This window comes from Castor canadensis, chromosome 16, assembly GCF_047511655.1.
Source record: "Castor canadensis chromosome 16, mCasCan1.hap1v2, whole genome shotgun sequence".
NCBI lineage: Eukaryota > Metazoa > Chordata > Mammalia > Rodentia > Castoridae > Castor > Castor canadensis.
In genome coordinates this window covers 14,569,301-14,594,446 of record NC_133401.1, presented here as the reverse complement: position 1 = coordinate 14,594,446, position 25,146 = coordinate 14,569,301, and the positions used below count along the sequence as shown (strand labels likewise).

Sequence of the window (25,146 nt, the reverse complement as noted above, 5' to 3'; positions counted from 1 at the left end):
TGGAGAGGCCACACATAGGTGTTCTGGCCTCAGCCCCAGTTGAGCTTCCAGCTGGCAGTCAGCTTCAATGCCCAGCCTTTGAAGGCATTCCTGGGACATCCAGCACAGGTGAGATTCCGCTGACATCTGACCGTGACTGTGTAAGAGGCGATAATGCCCATAAAGTGCTTACAACAGGGCCTAGCACATAGCAGTAAGAGCTTAACACAGTCCCTATTCTTGCTCTGTGCCAGATCCTGATTCCAGAAGTTTCTCTCATCCCACCTCCCACACTAGAGGGCTCCATGAGATCACTGCGGAGCTCAGAGGAGTCATCTGGGCTAAGAAACTAGGAGACCTGGGTTCCAGCTCTGCCCTGTCCCGCTGGAGGACCCTGAACCAGCTCTTCCCCGGTGACCATCAGCACACTCATCTGGATCCTGGAGATGATCCTCTACCACTCTCTTGGGCTGTATGATCGCCGGCCAGTTCCCTGGACAATCTGGGCCTCTCAATTTCCTTGACTGTAAAATGGGGACAATTTTCCCACCGAACATTCAACCAAATGGTGACTCTAACTTGCCTGCCCAGAGCTGGGTGCTTGGTAATGCATCCTGCCCAGACTCTGTCCTTGTCTTCTCGCAGCAGAACCACTGATCCAGCCCCCTTCCAGGCTTGGCCTTCAGTCTTGCCCTAACATGAGTTCCTGAGTTATCTTCCCAACTTGACATCTCACCCTGTCCCTCTGCCAGAATGTTCTACCACCCTAGGAGAAAAATCCAGCTCCCTAACCAGGTGTTTGGATTCTGACCTTATCTGACATTAGCCCACTGTGTGTAGCTTTACGGGGAACTGGGCCTTAGCATAAGCTCCTTCCTCGATCTGGAGCACATCTTTCCTTCCTGCCAATAAAATTCTCCTCCTCTTCCGGGAAGCCCACCCTGATGGCCTCTAGAAGGGTTAGGAAGTCCTAACCCTTATAATGTTCATTCCTCTAGGCCCAGACCATATGTGCCCAAGTGTGTTCTACTGCAGTCTAGGGGGCCCACTGGGCAGGGCCTAGGCCTGGGCCTAATTCCCTCCCTGCCACTGGCCAGCACGAGGCCCGGTGCTGAGCAAGGCTCAGCCAGTGCTGGATGACAAAACTAAGAAATGTACAAAAGTCTACTGAAGCTCGCAGCCCTCACTCAGGCTCCGACCAAAGCCCTGGGACACCCCGTACTGATCCTGCCCTTGGTCTGGGGAATGCACAAGAACCATTCAGACCTCCCAGAATCTCACCAGTCTTGTCCAAATCATGCAGCGCTATTTCTGCACTCACAAGTACATCTTTGTCAAGTGTCTGCTGGAGGCCGCTGCCTCACCATCTGCCTTCCCCAAGTTCCTCCCTAAATTCAAGGTTTCCTGTTTCCACTCAACCCCCACACCATTCCAGAAAGAAATCTGATCTCAAACCACTCCCGCCCCTGCTCAGAAGATGATCTTACACAGGAGGATGTAAGGAAGCTGGGACTAGAGAAAGTCTGAATATGGAATAAAGTAAATGGGTGCATGCCTGTAATCCTAGTACTCAGGACTGGGGAGGCAAGAGGATCTGAGTTTGAGGCCAGCCTGGGCTACATAGTGAGACCCTGTCTGAAAAAAACAAGGACAACAAAAAGTAGGTGGGTTGGCTGCTTTTCTCCTTCCTTCTTTCCATCCTTCCTTCCCTCCTTCCTTTCATCCATCACTTCAGCCACACCCCCAGCCGGCCTTGGACCTCAATCTTACTACCTCCACCTCCTGGGTAGCTGGGATTATAAGCATGCGCCACCACACCTGGCCTGGTTGCTTATTTTTTAACTGATGGAGGGAAATGTCTGTTCTTAGATGTGATAGGCATTGAGAAGGATCAGAGATAAAGATCTTCCCAACACCTCTCTCACACCAATATCCAGTCTGTTGGTCCCCAAATCTCACTTGTGAAACTCCACAAACATCACCCTAAATTCTTGTCTTTCATCCTCCCCTTAGCTCACAGCTCACAACTCATTTTCTCCTGAGAGACCAGTACACCAAATCTCCAGACTGCCCTCCAATCAGCTAAGAGTAATGTCCCACTCCTGTTCAAAATCATTCAGTGCTCCCTCCCCAGTATCCCCAAGAGATTGCCAAGCTGCTCAGTGTGATGTTCAAAACCCATCCTCCCCAGCTTCTGGCTCCCTCCCTCCTCACCTCTGGAGGTGACCAACTAGACCAGAAAAACTCAGACCAGGATCCTGAGATGCACCAGCCTCCCTCATGTCTTCATAGAGGCTGTTACCTTTTCAAACTCAGAAAACTCCTACACATGCTTCAGAACCCCACGTCAGTAGCTCCTCCTCTGTGCCTTCCAGCAGATTCCTCTCACTTACCTAGACCGAACCCTATACCTCTCTGTGCCTCATCCTTGAGCATGGTCTCTGAGCACACTGGCAGCTGAATGTCAGGTCCAGCCCCACCATTCCCCAACCAATCTGAGACTCTTCAAGGTCAGAGAATGATTTATAACCATCCCCCATTAGGTAATTCCATTCCATTCTCATCTCACAGCCTGACAGGAATGGCTTCTAAGTTGGGGACAGGTAGATAGACACATTTACCCCAAGACACATGCCTTCATGCTTTCCCCACAAAGTATCCGGAGAGATCTTCGAAAACATAAACCAGATCATGTACTTACCCTGCTCAATACCCTTCTATAGCTCCCCAGTACCCCCAGTAAAGACCACACTCCACAGTCTGCCAAGGGAAGCCCTGCATGATGTAGGCCTTGTCACACCTCAGGCCTTTGCCCATGACCTCCCACCTCTTCTTGGAGGTCAGTTCCCACATCTATTGCCCTGGGAGGCCTTTCTGGACTTTTCCAACCACTGTCCTGGACTTCTCTTCACCTTTCCTACCGCCTTCGAAATTACAGACTCCTACATCCTTTGGCTCACTGATATCTCTTGCACTCTATGATTTAACACACTGAATTTCTACTTGCTAAGGCCATCCTGCCCTTCTGCCTCCAGGCTTTCGCATGGGCTGTTCTCCTTGCTGGAGTGCCCTTCAGCTCCTTCTTACTCATGCCGTCTCAGCCAGACCCCAGACGAGTGGGTCTTCTCAGGGCTTCCCCAGTCCTTGGGAGTGCATGAGCCTCCCCTATTGACTGGGGGCCCATAAGGGTAGGGCTGGAGCCTTTATACAGACTGTTCTCTCTTTTGTTTTTTTTTGGGGGGGGCGGGGGGCAGGACAGAGGTTTCAACTCAGGGACCCATGCTTGCTAGGCAGGCATGTACACATGAGCCGTGCCCCCAGTCCCTTTTGCTTTAGTTGTTTTTCAGATAGGGTCTTGGTTTTTGCCTGGGTCATACTCAGAACATAAGCCTCCCACCATTCCTCCCTCGTAGCTGGGATCACAGGCGGGCAACACTACGTGCAGCTTGTTGGCTGAGATGGGATCTACCTAACTTTTTGACTGAGCTGGCCTGGAATCTGGATCCTCCCACTCTCCCCTCCTGAGCCTTACAGATGTGCACCAGCACATCCTCTGTCCCCTCTTCCTGGAATGCTCTTCTGCCCCCTCTTGGCTGATTCCTATTGGTCCCTTAGGTCTCCTCACTGACAGCTAATCCAGGAAGCCTCTCGCTCTCCCCTCTGGCAGGTCAAGTCCTCTTGACTCTCCTAGGCCCATGGGTTCCTCCATCACAGACCACCCTGGGTTGTCACTGTCTGTTAATGTTTGTCTCCCCCACTGGACTCCAAGCCGAGTCACCAGGGACTGCTGGGGCTTTCGTCTTCTGCTATGTCTTGGTGACAAATACAAATGTCTGGCACATGAATGACTGAAAAAAATGCTTTTACCAAAGGACTTTAAACATAACCACAATAGCTGGACACCAGTGGCTCACACCTGTAATCCTAGTTACTCAGGAGGAAGAGATCGGGAGGATCATGGTTCGAAGTCAGCCTGAGCAAATAGTTCACGAGACCCTGTCTTGAGAATAACCAGCACAAAAAAAGGGCTGGGGGAGTGGCTCAAGTGGTAGAACACCTGTGAAGGTCTGAGTTCAAACCCCAGCACTACCAAAAAAATAAACCACCACAATAACATTGCCATTTACTGAACATTTACTATGTGTTAGGCATCAAGCATTTAATTTCAATAACCCTGGGAGTTGAATATTATTGCTATTCCCATTTGGAGTATGGGAAGCTGTCTCAGAAAGAAATTCACCTGCTCAAAGTTACAAAGCTGATACGAAGGAGAGGCTGAATTCTACGCCAGGTGATTGGACTGGTAGCCTGATTTTGTTTTGTTTTGCTTTTTAACAATTACTGAGAATACTGCTCACTGACATTCCTGGTTTGTTTGCTCGCTTGTTTTTTGAAACAGGGTCTCACTATGTAGCCCAGGCTGGCATGGAACTGGAGTTCCTCCCTCTGACCCTGGCGTGCTGGAATTACAGATGTGTGCCATCACTCCCGGCTGATGCTCCTGGTTTGCAACTGTCTATCAGAGTTTGCACACATCTCCCCCACAGACTTCCTGCCCTCGCAGGAGGAGGGCCCAGGTTGGTTGCAACCCTGGGCGTCCAACAGTTTAGAATCAAAGCCCCGGCCTACAGCTGGGCTCTGGGAACATGCTGAGTGGATGAATGTGCAAATGAATGAACTAGCAAATAAGCGAGTGACCCACGAGGCCCCACTCACCCTCAATAAGCCACTCGCAGTTGCCATTGACGCTGTAGTTGCCCGCACCATCCGTCACGAAGCCTGGCGCCTCCCGTAGCACCTGCCGCTGCCCCTTGCAGTCCCCCGCCAGGGCCCTGAAGGACAGCGGCCCCAGCACAGCCACGGCCAAGGCCAGAGCCAGAATCCGGCCCGAGGCCATCGCCACCGCCCGCACTGACCCTGAGAGAGGCAGGAGGGGCCGCAGAGACCCGGAGAGGACCCTCTAAAGGCTTGAGGCCCTGTAAATGCGACCTCTACAGGCGTAGCATGGCCTTGTAGACCCAGGAGGTCCCGGAGACGCTGTCCCTGCCAAGAGAACGGCTCTGGAAGCCGAGGGGCGGGCTCTAGAGACCCATGGAAGGCCTTGTATATGAGGTCGTCATAGATGGGGCCAACCCTAGGGACCGTAGGGGTCCCCTATAGACACGGACCCCCATAGGGGGCTGACCCCATAGACGGCTTCCAGCAGTTAGACTCGGACCGCGGCAGGCCAAAACAGACGTTATAGCTGGGTGGGTCCCCAGGGACGAAGGGCTTTACGACCCGGCAGAGGCCTCCATAGAGAGGACGGGCCGGGACCGGCCAGGCCCAGCTGGTCCCTGGGAGACCCCTCCAGGCGGGGGCGGGGCGCGAGCGAGTGCCGGGGGCGGAGTCTGGCTTCAGGGTCTTGGGCCTGGATCCCATAGGCGCACACCCTTTGCTCACCCACCCGCGCCTCCCTCCAGAGCCTGATGGGCCAGACCAGAGAGACTAGGGGACTCCCGGGCCAGAGCGGCCCGGGGGAAGACCCGCTGGTAAGGCAACGGGGCGGGAGCCACGCAGACGCTGTGGAAGAACTGGCGGAGAGGAGGCGAGAAGCTGCAGAACGGCAGGACAGAGCGGCCCTGGGAGGTATGCGGAGCACCCAACCCCACTCCTCGCACGGAGAGCCTTCCGGAAACTTCCCCGCCCATCTGTCCCCAGCCGCATGCGCAGTGACGATCTCCTTGGGCAAGGGGTGGGGGGGCCCGGAGGGAGGGTGATTCGTGCATGCGCAGTGCTAAGATGGTGACCCAAAATGGAGTGAGCAAAGCACGTACCACTGGAGGGCGCCCCTATCTCTGACTGGGAAAGGGAAGGTGAAAATAAAGGAGGGGTGTAATAGAGGGCTCTGCTAGATGATTGATATCTTCTGTGCTCCGAGATTCTGGGTCCGCATAAAAGTCAGGTTGTACAGGCCCTTGCCTCCGGTCCCAAAGTGTCATTTCACAGATGGACACATTGAGATCTTGGGTCTGAAACAAGTTCTTGCTCAACCCCGTCGCTGAGCATCAAGATGTAAAAGAAGCGGTGTTATAGATTAAAAACTCAACGAATCCTCTTTATTTTGGCAAGAAGACAAAATGTCTTTCTGCCAGGGATCCGAGGGAAGGCCCGGAGCGCAGATAGGGGCAGACAGAGCACAGGTCCGAGGTCACAGATCCGAGGGAGGGTTTCAGAGTCGAGACCAGCTTCACAATATCCATCCCGGGAGCAGTGGCTCGGGGTCGCGGAGTCCTGGAGAGTCATAGGCAGGGTCCCGGCGATCATCTCGGGTGTTCCGGAGTCCGGCGGGGTCAGAGGTCTCGGAGGGGACCAGGGGGGCGGAGATCACGGAACAGCGGGAGCCCAGAATCCGGCGCCATTCGGGGCAGGGGCTAAGGGAGGGGACGGGGAGAGCGGCTCCCGCGGGACCGTTTGGCACAAGAGGGCAGAGGGGCGGGACGCAGCGCGCCCCACCTGGGCGCGCGGGGTGGGAAGGGGCGGGAAGACCTAGGATGGCCAAGCCCTGGGGTCGGGACAGTGGGGCGTCCGGAGCCCAGCCGGGGCCCGGTGCTTGGCCCACAGGGTTGGGGCGGGCAGGGGTGCTCAGACCGGGGGTGCGGGGCCCCCGGCCGTGTGCATGCTGAAGTATTCGGTGAAGCCGGTGTGTGGCGCCGCCGTCTGGGGCACAAGCGGCTGGTAGGGCGGCGTCGGGCCATCCCAGCCCGAGTCAGCCGCCTTGGGGAACCGAGCGGGAGGGGGTGGGGAGGCTGCGCCCGACTCGGCCATGGTCACCACGCGGCCCCTCGGGGCCGCCGCCGCCGCTACCGCTGTCTCCTCCACCTGCTTCCCGGCCTGGGAGGGGGGTCACGGTCAGAGGTCGTCTAGGACCCTCGGGGGGCAGATGCGGCCCCGAAGTCCCGTCCCCCTCCCCCTAGAGAACCCCCACCACCCTAAGTATGGACGCACGTGTCAGTCAGGGAAGGAGTGGGTGGCGGGGCGCCTGGGCAGCGGAGCCAGGTACTCAAGGGGAGGCGTCGGGCTGCGCCGGGCAAACTCCCGCGGCGGCCGGGGAGCTGGGGGAGAGCCGCGGAAGGCAGGCGGCGGGGGCACAGCGCGGGGCGTCCGCGGGGGCGTGCGCAATAGCGCCAGGACCCAATCCGGCAGGGTGGGCGCGGGCGCCGGGGGACGGTCGCGGCGCGGTGTTGGGACACGGGGCATACGGAAGGCAGGGGCCGGGCTCAGGCGCCGGGGCGCGGGGGCCGGGGGCGGCGGCGGGGCCGGGAGCGGGGTCAGGTACTCCAGGGGCGGCGCCAGCAGCTCCTCGGGCGCCGGGGCCGCGGGGCTTACGGAGGAGGTGGGCGGGGGGATGGAGAAGAGCTCCGTGAAGTTGGGCACCGAGTCGCTGATGAACGTCACGTTCCCATAGACGTGCTGCGGGAAGGCCTTGTCACTCGACTGGCTCCCTCCGGGTCCCGGTGCCCCGGCCGAGGCGATCTGCGACGTGCGCACGTGGTACGGGAAGTTCTTGTTGGCCGCAGATGGACGGGTCATGATCTGAGGCAAAGAAAGGGTCAGACCCAGGTTGGAGAAGCATCATCTAGGGCCTGGGCTATTGCCATAAATTTAGGAGACCTAAAGATTCCCCTCCACTTGACCTCCTGTCGCCCACTTCCCTGCAGACTGGATTAGGCGCCTCTTCTGGGCTAGGGTTTTGACCTTTCCCCTCAGCACGCCTCTAATATTGCTCATGCTTCCTCCATCAGAACTCTGATCACTGGGGAAATCACTGATTGATTGAGATTCCTGTCCTATTCTGACCGGTATGATAGCCACTAGCCACATGGAGGTTAAATTTAATCAAAATTAAAATTTTAGTTTCTCAGTCACACTACCCTACCCACATTCAAGTGCTCATTAGCCACCCTATTGGAAAACACGGATTACAAAATATTCTCATAAAACAGAAAGTTCATTTGATAGCTCCATGGAGGCAGAGACTTGACTCTTCTCTTCCCTGTTGAATCCCTAGTACCTTTTAGAGCAGTGTCAGGCACAAATAAGCCTTCAATAAATACTAGTTGAATGGGAGGATATCTCTGGTAGGTCACAGGGCATGGGTTAAGTGTGATTCCATCACAACCCCCAAGCAGCTCAGCACAGGTTCTCTCACGTTGTGCTAAATGCATGTAAGAGGAGGTGAAACCTGTGAGCAGTGGGACGCCAGAAACAGCTGTGCTGAGCTAAGCTGCGCATTTTTAGGAAGGAAGCTGGCCGAAGGTGAAGTAACAGCAAGGGTACTGCATTTGGCATCCTGAGCTTGCATAGCACCTCTTGGCGCCCTTTCTAAGTGTGGGATCTGGGGCATGTTGATTAAACAACCTGAGCCTCACTACCAAAAGGGATTATAGTGCCTATCTGGAAAGATGAGAGGGTAGAAATGAAAACCGCTGGTGCAGAGCCTGGTACATGGTGGGTTCTCAGTGTTTCTTTTCTTTCTATCCCTTTCTGACTTCCTGCAGCACTTCAAGATAGGCCAACCAGGGAAGGCAAGTGAGTCTATAGCTAATTCAGGCTCTGAGGCAGAGGATGACAGTCTGACCCTGCTCCTGGGCAGCTGAATGCATTATCTACACAGGCACATTGTGGATCCCTGGGGCTAAAAGCTGGAACCCTCAGTGGGATCTTTTGTGATACCCTTTGCAGCTCTTCCTTATGTGAAACGTGATCTGCCAAAGAAGAGCAGAAGTCAGAGTGTCTGCCCTGCCACCAAAGCCCATGAAGTCCTGGCAGATCATCTGCCCTCTCTGGGTCTTTGCTTCCTCTCTCTGTATAATGGGTGCAATGACTGCTACCATTCTCCCCTGGGGCTGCTCTAACAACTGAACAAGAGATCAAGGATAAATGCACATGGATGTTCCTAGGAAGAAAGGTGGTTCCGGACAGCTGCCCATTGAACAATTGATGGATGGATGAATTAATGAATGAATGAGAACTGTCGCTGAGAAAGTCAGAATAGGGTGTGAACCAGGACCAAGAAAAGACTTGGTGCCGAGACCCTCTTCATGTCTAGATCTAGACCCCAGAAGCCCCAGTCTGGTCTGGTCCCAGCTTCTTCTTCCTGAACAATGGCCTGTGATAGGAGAATGGGGGTGGGGGGAGGGGTAGAGTAGAGACCAAGGAATTGGGAGGGCAGTGGGGAAACAAAATGTGAAAGTCTGAGGGCACAGGGTCAAGAATGGAAATGGGGCCAGGTGTGGTGCTACATGCCTGTAGTCCCAGCACTTGGGAGACTGGGCAGGGAGATTTGCCAGTTCAAGGCCAATCTGGCTCTTTTACTAGGCCCTGTCTCAAAAACAAAACAAAAGAATGGAAATAGGAATGGAGAAGCCAAGAAAGTGTGAGGTTGGGGGAAGAAACCAGGACACATAATGGGAGAGAAAAGAAGAGTTACCCTCTTCTGAGGGACTGAGTAGAGTACCCAGCAGGCTGTCAGTAAGAACCTTCTCAGTGACTAAGGGAAAAATAAAAAGTATGTAGCCTAAGAGCTCAGAAAGGATGTTCAGAAAAGGGAGATGGAGGTGGAATTGTATCCTCCACCCTTCAGCTTCCCACCCACCTGAATGCCCATCCTTACCAAGAACACACCGTGAGCATACAAGTGGATCCCCAACTGGAAGCCATTGACAATCTTCTCCCGGGCCCACTTGGGGATCCCAAAATTGGCAATCAGAGCCATGATGGGAACCGCAAAAAACCTGCAAGGGAGGTATTGGATGGATAGAGACTGCCCTTCCCTCCAACCCTGTCTTACACCCTACCTCCCTTGCCATGTGCACACAAGGCTCCAGGCAAGTCCTAAACTGGAGGGCAACCAGTGTGACCTTAGAAAGCCAGAGGTTGAAAGGACCTGGGAAATGCTAGAGGGCAAGAATAGGTTGAATTTAACTCAGCTCACCCCACCCCAAATTCTGGCATCTGATCGGAACTCAGTAGATGTTCTTGACTGAATTAATAAATCACAGTGATCAAGGACTTACTGCATGCCTGGCCTCTTTCTGAGCATTTCACACATACAACCTCATGTAACTCACAGTGAGTCTGATGAGGCAGGTGTAGGCTCATTCACAGGTGAGAAAACCAACGCAAACAGAAGTTAATGGACTTGTCTGAGATCACACGGTTTATGAGCTTTAAAGCTGGAATCTGAGCCCAGGCAGTGTGGCTCGAAATCTGCCTATTTTACTGTTATGTTGTTAAATGATAAAAACTATAGTTCTTATTGAACATTTTTAGATTGCCCTGTACATACTCAAAATCAACCTTTGCAGGAGATCCTACCAACAACCTTGTTTTATGGTAAGCATTCTCTGAAAGTCTTTTTCTTTCTTTCTTTTGTTTGAACTCAGAGTCTCGTGCTTAGCAAGCTCTTTACCACTTCAGCGATGCCCCCAATCCTTTTGCATTAGTTTGTTTTTCAGGTAGGGTCTTGAGCTTTTGCCTGGTTTAATCTCAGACTTCAGTCCCCCTAAGTAGCTGGAATTATAGGCATCTGCCATCAGGCCTGGCCACTGAAAGTCATTTTTATTTATTTTTTGGTTTTTTTTTAGTTTTTGGCAACACTGGAGTTTGAACTCAGGGCTTTGCATTTGCAAGGCAGGTGCTCTACCACTTGAGCCATGCTTCCAGCCCCCAAACTCATTAACTTTCACATCTTTTTACTTTGGGAGATTAAATTTTTTCAAGGTCATGAAGTAAGGAAGTGGCAAATTCTGGGTGACTTGAAAGCCTGCCTTCCTTACTGCAGAGGGCCTGAGATGGGGAGCAGAAACAGGTTGGGGGTGTACCACATCTCACCAGAGGGTGTAGGCAGCAAAGAAGGGCACATAAAAGGGCTGCTTCTCCGGGAAGTGGCGCAGGGAGACCAGCACTGCATAGCAGAACCACACGTAGGCCGCCACCTGCAGCCCGATGAGCCCATAGCCCGCTGGAGACTCATATGTGTACAGTACCTGGCCTGGATCGAAGAACTGAACCCATGGAAGAGAACTGATCATAGCCCGGCCTCCTGCCCAGGACCCCACCCCTGGGCACCCAGGGAGGAGAGGCACTGGGTGAGGACAGGAACAGCATGGGGGTCAGGATGGAAATAGAAGCACATAGACACAGAGTGAAAAGGATAGGAAACTATTGTGCTACTGTGCACAGCATGAGCTGAACATCCCCATGTGTGAGCCTTTCTGTGAGTAGCTCAGCGAGGGAGGCTTTAATCACCCCACTTTACAAAGCAGAAAACCAAGGCTAAGAGAGAGGCCCTTTGGCCACAGCCACCCAGGTAACATAAGGTCTCAGAGGAGCCCTCAGGGTGGGTCACATACTCCTGATTTTCAGAGAAGACAGATCCAAAAATGGGGTCACCACCCAAGGTCAGCCAGCTAGAAAGAAGGAGTGCTTGAGTGGAACCAGGTCTGCAGGACTCCTGAACTCGTTGACATGGAGCTTAAATATGACAGACAGTGAGAGACAGGGAGGCGGAAGAGAGCTACTCAGAGATAATGAACAGGAGAGGAATCACTGAGAGACAGATGGAAAGGCGGAAACTCTCAGAGTGGGAGAGAGGGAGGGAGGAAGGTGCTCCAAGGGGAAGGACAGCAGACAGGGTAAGGAGGAGGAAGGCCTGGTAGGGGCCGCAGGGACTCACTTCAGCCTCATAGATGAGCAGCACCACGTGGGTGAGGGTGTACAGGGTCATGTACACAGACAACTTCACAGAGCCGGAGTGGCTGATGCGGCCCCTGGCAGCAGGCCATGAGGGGAGATAGCAGGGTGAGGGCCGTCAGGGAGGAGGTGGGGTTCCACTCCCCACCCCCACCCTCCTGCCCTGCTTCCCAACCCAGCCACCCCGCAAGCACTCCCTGCCCGGGCACCGTGTCACTGTGAATCCCTTCCCCAGAAGGATAAGCATGAGCAGGAAGACGAGGAAGCTGGAGGAGAAGAGCAGCTTGGCTGGGAAGGGAGAAGACCACTGCTCAGAAATGGCCCAGAGAGGACACCAGACCTGAGCCCAGGGCTCTGCCTCCCCTGGCACCACTTCATTCTCACCTAAGATCTTTACACTCTCATTGCCAATGCCGTCACTGGCATACTGACCCCAGTAGATGCAGAAAAACAGGAGACTCAGAACTGGAGCGAGGGTGGGCAAAGAGAGGAAAGGCCAGAAACTAGCTTTGGGACATCACTGTCTTCTAACACTGTGATCTATATGAGCCAAACCCTCCACCACCCCTCTCAGGACTCCAGACCATCTACTCCTACCAACCTGCTAGGAGACGCTGAAGTCGAAGACCCTTAGCTCCTCCTCCCCCACACCCAGGGATCTAGGGCCCCAGCCCCTCCTCCCTCATACTCAGGAGTCCAGATCCCATCCCCTTCTCTCCAAGGACTCAGGGGTCTGGGCCCCAGCCCTTCTTCCCTCAGACCCAGACCCAGCCCTCTTTCTTTAGAAGTGAAAAGCTGGATCACTCCAGACCTCACCCTCCACTCCTGCTGCAGCCATGAACATTTTATAAGTCGTATGGAGCAACTGCCGACCTTTCAACAAATCTAGGAAGGTGGCGGGGAAAGGCTGTTCTCACACAGAAGACAGCCAATTTCTCCACCCTGCCTCCCTTATATTTCCTACCCCCCTACACACACATGTGCTGGACTCACATCCAAAGTAACAGGAGAGGAAGAAGATGAGGATAAAGATGAGGAGGAAGGTCACATCTGTCTCCAGGATCCCTGAGATTTGGTGGAAGGAGGAGAGGGCTCTTTGAGTGGGGGTCTCTCAGCAGACACCTGTTCTGAACTCCCATGAAGATCCTGGCTCCTGTTCCCCAGATAGGTGCTCACCAAACTCATCAGCAGAGAAGTGTCGTGTCCAGAAGGACTTGCCATTGGTGAGGACCATTTCATACTCCAACTGCAGCCCATCTCCCTGTGGGGAGTAGGGGGACCTAAGGGAGCTTCTGGGCAGGTAGGGAGTCAGCAGGAAGGCAAAGAGGAGAAGGCCCAGGTGGCTGCCCCAGCCCCTTACCCCACACTTGCTGAGAGCGATGTACCACCACCTTTCACGAACAGAGCGGAAGCTGCGGCCACTGGAGCAGCTCAGGTAGCGGGTTCCCTCCTCTGACACCACCTGGGGAGGAGCCAGAAGGTTGAAGCCTATACTGTACGCCTCCAGGCCCTTGACCTTCAGCACCTGCCCACTCCCCCCCCCCCCCCCCCCCCGCACCTGACAGCCTGACCAGGCATACTGGGTGGTGAGGTTGATGACCTGGTTGTTCTCCGGCCTGATCACTGATTCCTTGGCCAGGCAGTCCTGGAGAAGGCAGGGACAGGGTCACTCCCTGGCCAGCCATGACCTTCTGCCCCTCCCCCTTCACCCTCCTCACATCCCTCACCTTGTCCCTTGCCTTGTACACTGCTGGCCACTGGGATGGGTCGTCGAAATAGAGAAGGATGTTCTGACAGCACTTGGCCTGCAGACCCAGAGGTTTGGGGGTTGGGGGGGTGGTACAGGAGCTGGAGAGGCCTTGCCTTGGAGTGTCCAGCCTGAGCTTGGTGAGTGGCTGGGGGAGACTTACCTCGGGATAACGGAAGCGGAAGTCCAGCCGACCATAATCCGAGAGGAAACAAAATCTTGTCAGGAACACCCAGTCCTGGCAAAGGGACCCAATCAGACCCTATCCTGAGTCCTTTGAGAACTCTCAACTCCATAGACCCCCAACTTTTCTTCCCTGCCCTCAGGTACCTGGCCTCCTAAATACCGCAAGTCGCTTCCAAAATTCTTTCCAGATCCCTTCACGGTGGATCCAGGATTCCTGACACCTTGATTTCCTCTCTCACAGTCCCCCCACCAAATTTCCTCTACTCACCCCCCCACTTCCCAAGCACCCTGAGAAAGACCCTCGAAGGCCAAGTGCACATCCTCGCCCTCTGTCGCGCCCACCTTCCCACCCACCCGCATTCCCCCAGTTACACGCACACACCCCGGCCCCACGGTGGTCCCAGAGAACGCCCGGTGCAGGGGAATCTTCCGAACCGTCCCGGCCCTGAGCGCGCCGGTGGTGTGGTGAACTGACTCTCTGCGGAGTGAGGGGTGCTGTCCCTTTCAGCACCACCTCGGCGCACCCCCGCCCCAACTCCGACTCTCCCACCGCCCCTTCCCCACCCAGCTCTGAGCTCAACGTCCCTAATGCAACCCCCAAGTCTTGCCTCAACCCCACGGCCCTGCAGCCTTGATCCTGGCCCAGTCCTCCCATCGCCCAGGCCCCAGGCCCGCGCTGCTCGCAGGTCCTCCCGGGAGGGGCGGCAGGGGGCGGGGCGCCATCCTCTCCTCTCTGGTCCCCACCGCCCGGCGGCTGCAGGGGAGGGGTCGGGGGGACTCACCTCCTTGGAGCTGAGGTTGCCCCGCACGTACTTGGCCCGGGCACGGGGGGGCAGTGGCAGCAGCAGGAGCAGCAGCGGTGGCAGCAGGCGGCGCAGCGCGGGCGCTCGCGGGGGCTCCATTCCGCCGGCTTCGGCCCGTGCTCCGCTCCGGCTCCCGCTCGGGCCCGCGACACAGGCGAGAGCGCGCGGGCCGGCCAGCGCGCGCCCCCGATTAAAGGGGCCGCTGGGAGCAGCGATCCCCTCCCCTTCCTCCAAGGTGGCCCAAACTGGCCCCTGCCCTCCTCACCTGAGAAAGGACGTCCCTTTCTGATCCTTTGTCACCCAGCCCCACCTCCAATCCTCTCCTCTGGGACATTCTTCCCGTGTCTAAACTGAGCTCACATTCTTCCCAAGCAGGGAGGGCCTCCTCCAGAGCGCCTGGGATGGCTCACAATCCTAGACTGAGCTCCATTCTGCCCTCCTCTACCAATCTAGTCCCCAAACTATTCTTTGATTACCCACTCCTGATCATTGGCAGCCACTTCCAGCTCTCTAGGTCCCTGAGTTGCCACCGCCCCAGATTCAGTACACCTTGTGAAGTGCCCAAGAAGGCACAGACCGAAGCCACTTGTTCTGGGTTAACATCACAGAGGTGGCAAAGCCACAACTTCTGCCAGACCCAACTGCCTGTCACTTCTTAGCAGGGTGTGAAACCTACTAGCTGAGATAGAGGTGTGAGATATCCAGGATCATGAATTCAAAATACCTGGGTTCAAATCCCAGCGTGGCCACTTTCCCACCCTAGGACTTCTGCCAAGCCATTCACCCCTGTGATCTCCCAGTCTAGTCCCTTCTGTGCTGGTATGGGCTCTGGGTTTCCAAGTGGGCAATCCAGGGCCATGGAAAGGTTTTCCAGGGTAGAGTACAAGCTCTTCAGCTTGATTTATCCTGATTAGATTCCAACAAACATTTCCAGCTCATTCCTTACCCTCACTGCAGAAAAACTGCTGCTGCTCAGAATGCCATTTGAAAAAAAAGAACTTTATGCTGGGCCTATAGTCCCAGCTCTGGAAGCTGAAGGAGGATCAAAAGGTCCAGGCCAGCCTGAGCTACATTGTAAGACCCTGTCTCAAAAAAAAAAAAAAAAAAAGCTTTCTAAGATAAGGATTGAAGGAGGAAATGTAAACATGCATATACTCACACAGAAGTTTCAATGTAGAGTGCAGGATTTCTGCTACATGGCCAGTTATTGCCAGATGAATTATAGATCTGCTGCCAGAGGTTTTTTTTGTTTTGTTTTGTTTTTCCCAGTACTCAGGACCTGGTGCTTGCTGGGTAATAAGACCTACCATATGCCCCAGTGCTTTTGCTTTTAGTTTGGTTTTCAGGTAGGGTCTCCTGCTTTTGCAGGGGTCTGCCTTGTCACCTTCCAAATAGCTGGGAATCACAAGTACATGCCACTGAGCCTGGCTTGTTTATTTATTGTTATTTTTTGGTGGTACTGAGGTTTTGAACTTAGGGCCTTGTGCTTGCTATGAAGGCACTCTATCACTTAAGCCACACCTCTAGCTCCAAAGAACTTTTTTTTTGGCATAGGTGCTCTACTGCTTGAGCCACACCTTTAACCCCAGCTTATTTTTAATAGGATCTCATTTTTTCCAAGGGATGGCCTTGAACCTTGACCTTCCTATCTCCACAATAATAACTCGGATTACAGGCATATACCACCACGCCGAAACTTTTGTTTTTTTTTTGCAGTACTGGGGTTTGAATTCAGAGCTTGCAATTGGTAGGCAGGTGCCCACTTAAGCCACACCACCAGCACTTTTTGTTTTGGTTATTTTTCACATAGGGTCTCATTTTATGTCAGGGCTACCCTGGACCAGATCCTCCTATATATACACCTCTTTGGTAGACGAGATGACAAGTGCATACATCCAGCTTTTATTGATTGAAACAGGGTCTCAATCTGGCCTCTGAGGCACCCCCCCCATCACCACCTCCCAAGTAGCCAGAAATGCAATTTTTAAAATGCAAAAACCTGATTTGTGTGTGTGTGTATGTATGTGTGTGGTGCTGGGGTTTGAACTCAGGGTCTACACCATGAGCCACATTGCCAGCCCAATTTTTTTGTGATGGGCTTTTTCAAGATAGGATCTTGAGAACTATTTCCCCAGGCTGGCTTTGAGCCATGATGCTCCTGATCTCTGCCTGTTGAGTAGCTAGGATACAAGTGTGAGCCACCAGCACCCAGAAAAAAAATGATTTTTAACAGTAGACAATTCATTCAAACATCTAAAGTGGGTCAGAATCAGCCCTGATCTGCCTGCCACCAGACCGGGAGTCATTCAAGGGCAGGCCCAAGTGTGCCTCATTCTAGGTCACAGCATGGCCAGGGATAGGTACTGAATGAAGATGATCCTACATAGCCTATGTGTCCTCCTTCATGCCTTTGCATATGCTGTCCCCTTGCCTTAAATGTTATATTCTGCCAACTAATAAGTTGAAAAATACAGGGTCTGTGTCAGCTACTCTACAAAGTCATCAGTCCCTCCTTCAACTCCCCAGCCCTGTATCTCTCTCCGCCAGGTGCAAGCCCTGGAGCTGGGACTGTGTGCCCACCACTGGACTGAGAGTCTCAGTCTCACTCTGGGACCTACCATCACTAGAGCTCAGAGTCAGGTACCTAGTTAGCCACAATGTGTATATGTGTTGGACAAACTGAAGCACTAAGTTTCCCCATCCTGCTGGCCTCTCAGGCCCCAGGAAGGTGACAAGTAATGGCAACTTTTTTTGGGGGGGGCAGTACTCGGACTTGAACTCAGGGCCTTGTGCTTGCTAGGTAAGTGGTCTACTACTTGAGTCATGCCCTCAGTCCTGACAAGTGATAGCACCTTTCCCTCCATCTTGGCCCTAAAATTCAGAGCTAAGGAAAGCTGCATTCCTGGCTCAGGTATTCATTGAAAATCAAGAGGACCCTGAAGAAGGTACTTTATTGAGGTGACTGGGAGTATGGGATATATGCTCCCAGCCCTAGCCTCATTCCCCTCAGTACAGTCTCATGGGGGGAAAGGACCAAGCTTCTGGACTGCTCTGAGCCACCATCCAGGAGAGGCTGGGCAGTGGGGCAGGGGGGCTGGGGCTCCAGTCCAGTGCAGATGTTTGGGGAAACAAGGGTGATGGCTGAGGTAGGGGCTGAGGTGGGCCAACATCCCAGGGCCGGGGAGGGGGTGGTGTGGCAATAAGCCAGATGCTTTTCAGCAGGTCAAAGGCTGTGGGGGGACCCAAAGCTGCCCCAGATGGCGAAGACAACAAGGGCAAGGAGGGTGGCCAGGGACCTCTAGGCAGCGGCAGGCTCACCCTGTGCGCAGTGGGGGTGCTGGAAGTATGAGACATGGTAAAGGCAAGCTCCTTTTTCCCATGTCGGGTCCTCTGCCTCCCCTCTCTTGAGGCCTGCTCAGGGCCATTGATCCAGGAGGGTGTCATCCTTCCTCTCTCAGGGTCCCCAGGCTTGGTCCCTGGCACAGAGGAAAGAAGCATGGGAGACAACTGGGCTAGAACAGAGAGGGGAAAAGGGAGTTCAAGGAACCGGAGGTGGGCTCACCTGGCAAGGGTGCCTGGCAACCTCGCAGTACTAGGGCAAGGTCAGGCACAGAGCCATGGCAGGCCTGTAAGGTTCCCACGATGGCATCCCTGGCCTCCTGTACCAGGTTCCTCCTGGGGAAGGCCTGTGGCAGAATCAGCTGACACTGAAGTTCCCCCAGTAGCTGTCCCAAGTCAGGGAGTTCTGGGGAATTAGGTGGGCCTGGGCCCAAGCATCCAGGCACCTGGTTCTCCTTGTCCCTTGTCTGTGAGGCTGGTTCTTGGATCCTGCCTGAGCCGGAGGAAGGCTTATTGGGGAGCAAGGGGGTGCCTGGTTCCAGGGTGCCACCATTAAGCAGCCTGGCCACGTCCAGGGATTTCACCTCATGGTTGAAGAGACCCCGATGCTCCCGACTCAGCCGGCCCTGGGTTATGACTACAAGTTTGGGGACCACAGGATCCTGGAGGGCCACAGGTGGATCCCGGCTGGACTGAGGAGGATCCTGACGGGCCAATGGCCGATGGCTGCCCACAAGGGCCTTATTCCGCTCTCGCCTGGTCTTCCGACGATGGACACGGCCAGGTTTCTCAGACTGCTGGAAAGGCTGAGAGGTTGGCCTCCGGGGGTCCATGGTGCAGGTAAGTCAGGGTGAGTAGCAAAGTGACAAGAGATGGTTGGGGTGAGGTGGGAGAACTATCTAGACACAAAAAGAGAGAAAGAAAGTGGGTGGAAAGCAATTGGAAAAGGCCTGGCCAGAGGAGGAGTCCTGGATGAGGTCAAGATAGTAATGCTTAATAGGAAGAGATGTCAGGGAATGGAGAGGGCAACTGGGAACAGGGACGCAGGGAAATGAAAGAAGACAGAAAGGGATCATGAGAATGGAGGGATGTGAGGGATTAGGATATGGTTTTTGGACAGAAGAGAAATCCAGAGGTACAGGTGGTACAAAGATGCAGAAAGTGGAGAAAGATGGTAGATAAAGAAAGGCAGGAAAGAGGGCAGCAAGCGAAGCTGGAGAGTCCGAGAAAACCTCCGGGACAGAAAAGAGACAGAAGGGATATCAGGGAGAGAAGGGACTGGTCCTGAGGGCCGGCGCATGGCAGGAGACAGGCTGGGGCAGTTGCGGTAGAGCAAGGGGCAGAATGATGGGGGTGGGGCACGGTTGGTGTGGGCAGTGTGGAGGAGGAGGCACCTCATTCTTTTCTGTCCCAACAAACCCCTCCCCCTACTCACTCCACTTGGCTGTGTAGAACAATGGCTTCTTTTCCGCAAGGACACCAGCCTCGAACCCACCCGCACCACGATCTTCCGGGCCTCGGGCTCGTGTCTGGGCCTCAAGCGCACCACACGCACGTGCACGTACGTACGCACGCACGCACGCACGCGTGTGGTTTGCCACGCCCTTTGGCTTTCAGGCTCCCTACAGAGGCGCGAGGCCTTATAGACCCGCCCCTACCTGCCAGTCTTACTGGTTCTTGGTACCTCCCCGTCCACCAATTGGCTGTGAAGTCCTCTTGGCCCACCTCTTCCTGAATGCTGATTGGCTTAGGCCAAGATGAAAGGCACACGCAGAGGAGCTATAATCACTTACCCACCCCGCTCTAGGCAAAGACTTTGTCCCTGGAGAGTCAGGTGCTGTAGTGTGTGATTCAGAGCTAGGCTCTGGAGCTAGACTACCAAGGTTCAAGTGCTCTAGTGCACATTTGAGTTGCGGGACCTTGGAAAATTTTGTAACCCCCCCAAACCTCAGTTTTCTAATCTGTAAAATGGTGTTGGTCCTAGCATTTCTAGAAGAAGGGACTGAATCAATGTACCTAACTGGAAACAGTGCCTGATGAACAAATGCTTGGAAGCTTTATTTCTTATTTCGCTTTGTTTCAGAACTCTCCCTCCTCTCCAATTTTTCTGTCTACACTGTCCCCTCAGGCTTTAATTTTTAATTTTTTTTTTTTTTGCTCTACCGGAGTTTGAACTCAGAGCCTACACCTTGAGTCATTCCACTAGTCCTTTTTGTGAAGGTTTTTTTTTTTGAGATAGGGTTTCGTGAACCATTTGCCCGAGCTGGCTTCGAACCTCGATGCTCTTGATCTCTGCCTCCGGAGTAGCTAAGATTACAAGTGTGAGCCACAGGTGCCCGGCTAATTTTTTGATATTTTGAGATAGGGTCTCAGCTGTGTAGCCCAGGCTGGCCTCCAACTAGTCATCCTCCAGCCCCAGCCTCCCAAATGCTGGGCTTACAGGTGTGTACCAACACACCTGGCCCTTTCAGATTTTAAAATTAAACTATGCCAGGCTGTTTCCCTGTCCTAATAAATAATAATATAACCTGTGTGTATCTTTTCTTTCTGCTTGCCCAATCTTCGTTATCCCTCAAACCCCATTCATACTTCTAGACAACTCCCAGCCCCCAGAGTCCTTCTCTTCCTCCTCTCTCAGAGGTCCCCTGTACCTCTCTCAGTCACAACTTTGTCTGGATCTGTCTCCTCAACACATGGATAACGCCAGGATTCGAACCATTCATGTAATATTCATTCAGAAAGTACAGTACTTGTTTGAGTAGACACTGTGTGCCAGGTCTGGGTCCAAGAAACTGGAATGAGACAGACGTAAACACAATAAGTAAGACTCATCTCTTAAGTCTCAGTGTCAGTTTTCTGAGAAGGTGGAGTTACAAGACAATGACCAGAACCTTTAGGGGAGAAGGAGACCCCCACTTGGTCCCAGAGAACAGGGCGATCTGAGAAGATACTGAGGTCTGAAGCTAATTTGGAGCAAGGATCCAAAGGGGCATAACCCTAAGTGACCCTGGCTATGGATGGGAATTTCAGAGTCCAGACACACCCAGTTTGAAGTTGTTGGTCACCCTGTGTTTAGAGAGAGGAGCAGAGACCACAGATCTGCAAGATGATCTTCGGGAAAGATGCCAAGCTGGACGAGGGCCCTGCAGGCATCTCCAATTTCCTTTCTCTTTTTCACTTTTTTCTTCCTTCCACTTAGATCTTGTGGTTTCTTGAATGCAAATATGTTGTTTAGATTTTATGCCATTTAAACAAACAAACCTGGTGCTTTGAGTCGGGGAAGCCCACGAGCTAAGTTCCCTTTAGAACTGAGCCTCTGATCTTCTCGTTTTTCCATTTATTTATTTATTTTTTATTTTATTTTTATTGTTTTATTATTCATATGTGCATACAATGCTTGGGTCATTCCATTTTTTTTAATGCCCCCACATTGGTAGAAAATAGGAACGTCCCCTTCCTAACCAGGTGCGTCCAAGCCATCCCTTCAAAGGATCCAAGAATGAACTCGTCCACTCGCTCTCCCACGTGAATGGGCCTCCTCCCTCCTCCCCACACACACAGTAGGTGGCACCTGCCGCCGTTTTCTTCCCTTACAACAAACGGTTTCTTTTCTTAAGGAAGAACGCTAGATTTTCCTGACCCACTCTCGGCTTTTCAGGTACATAGCCCCTCCCCGTGACGCCAATGGGTGGTTTCTCCCTCTCCCCCCCCCGCGCTACGGGTGCCGGATGGTCTCGCCCGCCCCTCCCCCAGTGCCGGGCTGCGCTAGCCGCCGCTGCCGGCGCGAGTGAGTGGCCTCGGCGGGAAGCGCCGGACGAGCCCACTGCGCGGCCGTCGTGGGGGAAGTGAGGCTTCCCAATTCCACCTCCCTCTTAAGGTTTCCGCCCCTGGAGAGGAGGAGGCGCCCTGGATCTGCCTTCGTTCTCAGCGGGAGTGAGAGCGTCCGGACCGTCCATTGTTGCTCCAAGGGGTAGGAGTGGGCGTGGTGGAGCCACCTCCTGCGGGAGCACTCCCAGGTCGACCCCACTCGCTCATCCGTAGGAGCTACGTCCTCGAGATGAGCGGCGAGGAGAATCCAGCCAGCAAACCCACGCCGGTGCAGGACGTGCATGGCGACGGGCGCTGGATGTCCCTGGTGAGCGATCCCGCCCGCGGTGCTTCAGGGGTCTGCAGGGGGTGGGGGACTCAAGAGAACAGCTGGTCCGTGCTGTTCTTGTCACCTGATTGGGAAGCCGAGGGGAGTTGGGGTCGTGCTGCCTGAGGAAGGAGGGCGGGGCGTGTGTGCCATTGACTGCCCTTTGCGCGTGCCTGCAGCACCATCGGTTCGTGGCGGACAGCAAAGACAAGGAGCCCGAAGTCGTCTTCATCGGGGACTCCTTGGTCCAGCTAATGCATCAGTGCGAGGTAGGCCTGTCCCTAGCCTTCTGCCCCACCCCGGCCTGTTCTCTCATGGACACATCTGACCCAGAACCCGGGTCAGGCAGAGTAGGGGGTTCGAGAAGTGGCCCGAGGCAGCACAGGACACTTAGAATCTCCATGACATTCTGCTGAGAAGGAAGCGTGTGCTCTGAGTTAGCAAGACTTAAAATAAGGCTTTCTTGAAAGAAGATTGCCCAAGGTGAGGCTCTTTGTTTGCTTAAGGAGAGCACTGCCCTCTTGGGTTTACCCAGAGCTATAATCGTTTTACCAAAAGTGAAGTTGAGCTGTAACAGTGCTCCACAAAGAGAATCAGTCATAGTATCTTTCCACTAACCAAGGTTCATCGTGATGGCTTTCCTCAAAATAAGGTTCGGGTGTAAGCCTGGCATAGTGGCTACTGGGAAGGTGGAGATCAGGAGGATCACAGTTCAAGGCCAGCCCCAGCAAAAAGTTCAATCAATAAAAGTTGGGTGTGGCGTGGTGCACCCGTCACCTCAGCTTTCAGGGAAGCATAAATTGGAGGATCATAGTTAAGACCCTCCAAGCATAAAGCAAGACCCTCTCTCAAAAATAACCAAAGCAAAAAGGGCTGTGGGTGTGGCTCAAGTGGTTGAGTGCCTGCCTATAGAGTGCAAGGCCCTGAGTTCAAATCCCAGTACTGGAAATAATAACAATAATAAAGTTCAAGTGTAATGCTACTGTCTGCATGCATGGCTTCAGCAGACCAGATTTCCGTCAAGTCTTGCCTCTGTGGGGTTTGGTTTAAAGTAAGACTATAAGGTGAGATTAACTGAACTGCCTGTACAAAGCAAGCCTTTCTGTAGTGGCATTTGGCTTACCACACCTGGATATGTTGAGGATGACCTGTGCCCACACCACCTCTTGCCCACAGATCTGGCGGGAGCTCTTCTCTCCTTTGCATGCACTTAACTTTGGCATTGGTGGTGACAGCACACAGCATGTACTGTGGCGTCTGGAGAATGGGGAACTGGAACACATTCGGCCCAAGGTGAGCAGGGCTTGTGTGGGGAGCTGAAGCACCTTTAGTCCACCTCCTTAACACTGCTTTCTGCCCCCTCTTTCCACAGATTGTAGTGGTCTGGGTGGGCACCAACAACCACGGGCACACAGCAGAGCAGGTGACTGGCGGCATCAAGGCCATTGTGCAACTGGTGAACCAGCGGCAGCCCCAGGCCCGGGTCGTGGTGCTGGTGAGAGGCTGGGAGGGTTGGAAAGGAAGAGTGGCAGTAGTCTGGGAGCACCTATGTGTATCTTGCACAGCTCTGGGCATCTTGGCACAGCACAGTGACTTTACAGGACAAGCTCAAATGGAAGCTTACTACACCTGTAAGAGTGGCTGCGATTGAGTCTGTATTCAGAAACCAATTAGCCCGTTTTGCCCAAGGGGCATGCTGAAGATTCTGAGGATTTTTATAAATATAAACTCAAAAAAACACTTAGGTAGCCCAGATTTTTTTTTTTTTCTAGTACTGGGAATTGAACTCAGGGCCTTGCACATTTAAGCCACACACCCAGCCCACAATTCAACTTTTTTTTTTCAGTTTCACAATGTAAATTTTTTAATAAAACAGTCCTACAGCATTTATTGTCAGCAAAACAGTTATGCCTGACTGAGCATGGTGGCACACATCTGTAATCTCAGCTACTTATGGTAGAGGTAGAAAGACTGGTTTGAGGCCAGCCTGGGCAGAGTTATGAAGACATTGTCTCAAAAACGGACTAAAAGCAAAAGAACTGGGGGTGTGGCTCCAGTGGTGCAAGTCCCTGAGTTTAGTCCCCAGTACTGTAAAAAACAACTGAAAACACTTAAAAGTATTTTAGAATTACAGTTCCAGCAAAGGACACCTAAAAAAAATGTATTGCCTTCTTAAATGTCAACATTTTTATGAGTGATTCTTGGGAAGGAGGCTGGGACCCAGAATGTTTGTGCTGAAGGGGAGCTGGGACATAGTATCAGAAACTGTCCTGCTCTTCCTGCTTTCCCATCCGTAGTGTATTTGGCAGCTGGGAACTTCACGGTTGGGAGTGGATAGTTTGGCACAGAGAAGAGGGAAACCAGATGCCAGTAGAACATCTTAAGAATCTGTGTTTTCGGGTTGGAGGTGTAGCTCAAGTGGTAGAATGCCTGCCTAGCAAGTATGAAGCCCTGCGTTCAAATAAAAAAAAAAATTAAAAGGGTCTTGGTGTTCTTCCTTAGGGCCTGCTTCCAAGGGGCCAGCACCCCAACCCACTTCGAGAGAAGAATCAACAAGTGAACGAGCTGGTACGGGCAGCATTGGCTGGCCACCCACGGGCCCACTTCTTGGATGCTGACCCTGGCTTTGTGCACTCTGACGGCACCATAAGCCATCATGACATGTATGATTATCTCCATCTGAGCCGCCTGGGCTACACACCTGTCTGCCGGGCCCTGCACTCCCTGCTCTTGCGCCTTTTGGCCCAAGACCAGGGTCAGGTAGTCCCTCTGCTGGAACCCACACCCTAGGCATCTCGCCTTCCCATATTAAATTCTCCTTCCTTAGATCTTGCCTCCTGCTTTATGGCTGAGCACGACTGGGTACCACCTCCAGATCTGCACTCTGATCTGTAACCTAGCAGTTCCTCAGTGGTTCTGGTTCTGCCTGACACAGGCATCACTAATCCATCAAGGCACGCTCGTTCTTGCAGTTAGGTAAATTTCTACTATCATAAGTGTGCTTCGGGCAGGTGCTACCAATCATTGAAGGTTTGCCAGCATTACCCTGTTAGGGTCAAGATCAAACAGGAGGGGCTGATGAAGTGGCTCAAGTGGTAGAGCAACTGGCTAGCAAGATGAGGCCCTGAGTTCAAACCCCAGTGCCACCAAAAGATCAAACAAATTCTAGAAACAATGATCCCAGTTAAACCCACCATTTATCCCTCTTCTCAGCCTACACT

General features: G+C 53.4%; 4 protein-coding genes across 11 annotated transcripts in view; 1 reads left to right on the top strand and 3 right to left on the bottom strand.

Annotated features, from left to right (window-relative positions):
* Window positions 1-5,671, bottom strand: part of Megf8 (multiple EGF like domains 8) — a 45,619-nt gene extending 39,948 nt beyond the window's left edge. For 2 of the 4 annotated variants that reach the window (XM_020172111.2, XM_074057285.1), the window contains exon 1: window positions 4,696-5,670. In XM_020172111.2, the coding sequence (XP_020027700.2) occupies window positions 4,696-4,876 (181 nt within the window). In that variant the 5' untranslated portion in view covers window positions 4,877-5,670. Of the gene's footprint in view, window positions 1-4,695 lie in introns of all 4 variants that reach the window. The other 2 variants (XM_074057284.1, XM_074057286.1) reach the window with 2 other exon arrangements.
* A 417-nt stretch (window positions 5,672-6,088) lies between these two features.
* Window positions 6,089-14,604, bottom strand: Tmem145 (transmembrane protein 145). Of its 4 annotated transcripts, none has more exons than XM_020172075.2 (15): window positions 14,431-14,604; window positions 13,626-13,700; window positions 13,443-13,520; window positions 13,274-13,360; window positions 13,076-13,177; window positions 12,892-12,976; window positions 12,709-12,780; window positions 12,532-12,600; window positions 12,100-12,180; window positions 11,925-12,003; window positions 11,699-11,792; window positions 10,855-11,027; window positions 9,635-9,755; window positions 7,348-7,554; window positions 6,089-6,852 (listed from the first exon to the last, which is right to left on the bottom strand). In XM_020172075.2, the coding sequence occupies exons 1-15, from the start codon at window positions 14,548-14,550 to the stop codon at window positions 6,604-6,606; spliced, it is 1,692 nt and encodes a 563-aa protein (XP_020027664.1). In that variant the 5' UTR covers window positions 14,551-14,604; the 3' UTR covers window positions 6,089-6,603. The 4 variants fall into 4 exon arrangements, with proteins under 4 accessions (XP_020027664.1, XP_073913390.1, XP_073913388.1 ...); XM_074057289.1 differs by having other exon boundaries at window positions 6,090-6,392; XM_074057287.1 differs by having other exon boundaries at window positions 6,751-6,852; window positions 6,967-7,554.
* Window positions 14,605-17,457: 2,853 nt separating this feature from the next.
* Prr19 (proline rich 19) lies at window positions 17,458-18,683 on the bottom strand. The gene is made up of 2 exons (XM_020172072.2): window positions 18,014-18,683; window positions 17,458-17,927 (listed from the first exon to the last, which is right to left on the bottom strand). The coding sequence occupies exons 1-2, from the start codon at window positions 18,621-18,623 to the stop codon at window positions 17,458-17,460; spliced, it is 1,080 nt and encodes a 359-aa protein (XP_020027661.2). The 5' UTR covers window positions 18,624-18,683.
* Window positions 18,684-21,320: 2,637 nt separating this feature from the next.
* Window positions 21,321-24,753, top strand: Pafah1b3 (platelet activating factor acetylhydrolase 1b catalytic subunit 3). 2 transcript variants are annotated; one of them, XM_074057282.1, is made up of 6 exons: window positions 21,321-21,448; window positions 21,668-21,925; window positions 22,105-22,194; window positions 23,102-23,218; window positions 23,298-23,420; window positions 24,428-24,753. In XM_074057282.1, the coding sequence occupies exons 2-6, from the start codon at window positions 21,848-21,850 to the stop codon at window positions 24,713-24,715; spliced, it is 696 nt and encodes a 231-aa protein (XP_073913383.1). In that variant the 5' UTR covers window positions 21,321-21,448; window positions 21,668-21,847; the 3' UTR covers window positions 24,716-24,753. The 2 variants fall into 2 exon arrangements, with proteins under 2 accessions (XP_073913383.1, XP_020027663.1); XM_020172074.2 differs by lacking the exon at window positions 21,321-21,448 and having other exon boundaries at window positions 21,547-21,925.
* The last annotated feature ends 393 nt before the right edge of the window (window positions 24,754-25,146 follow it).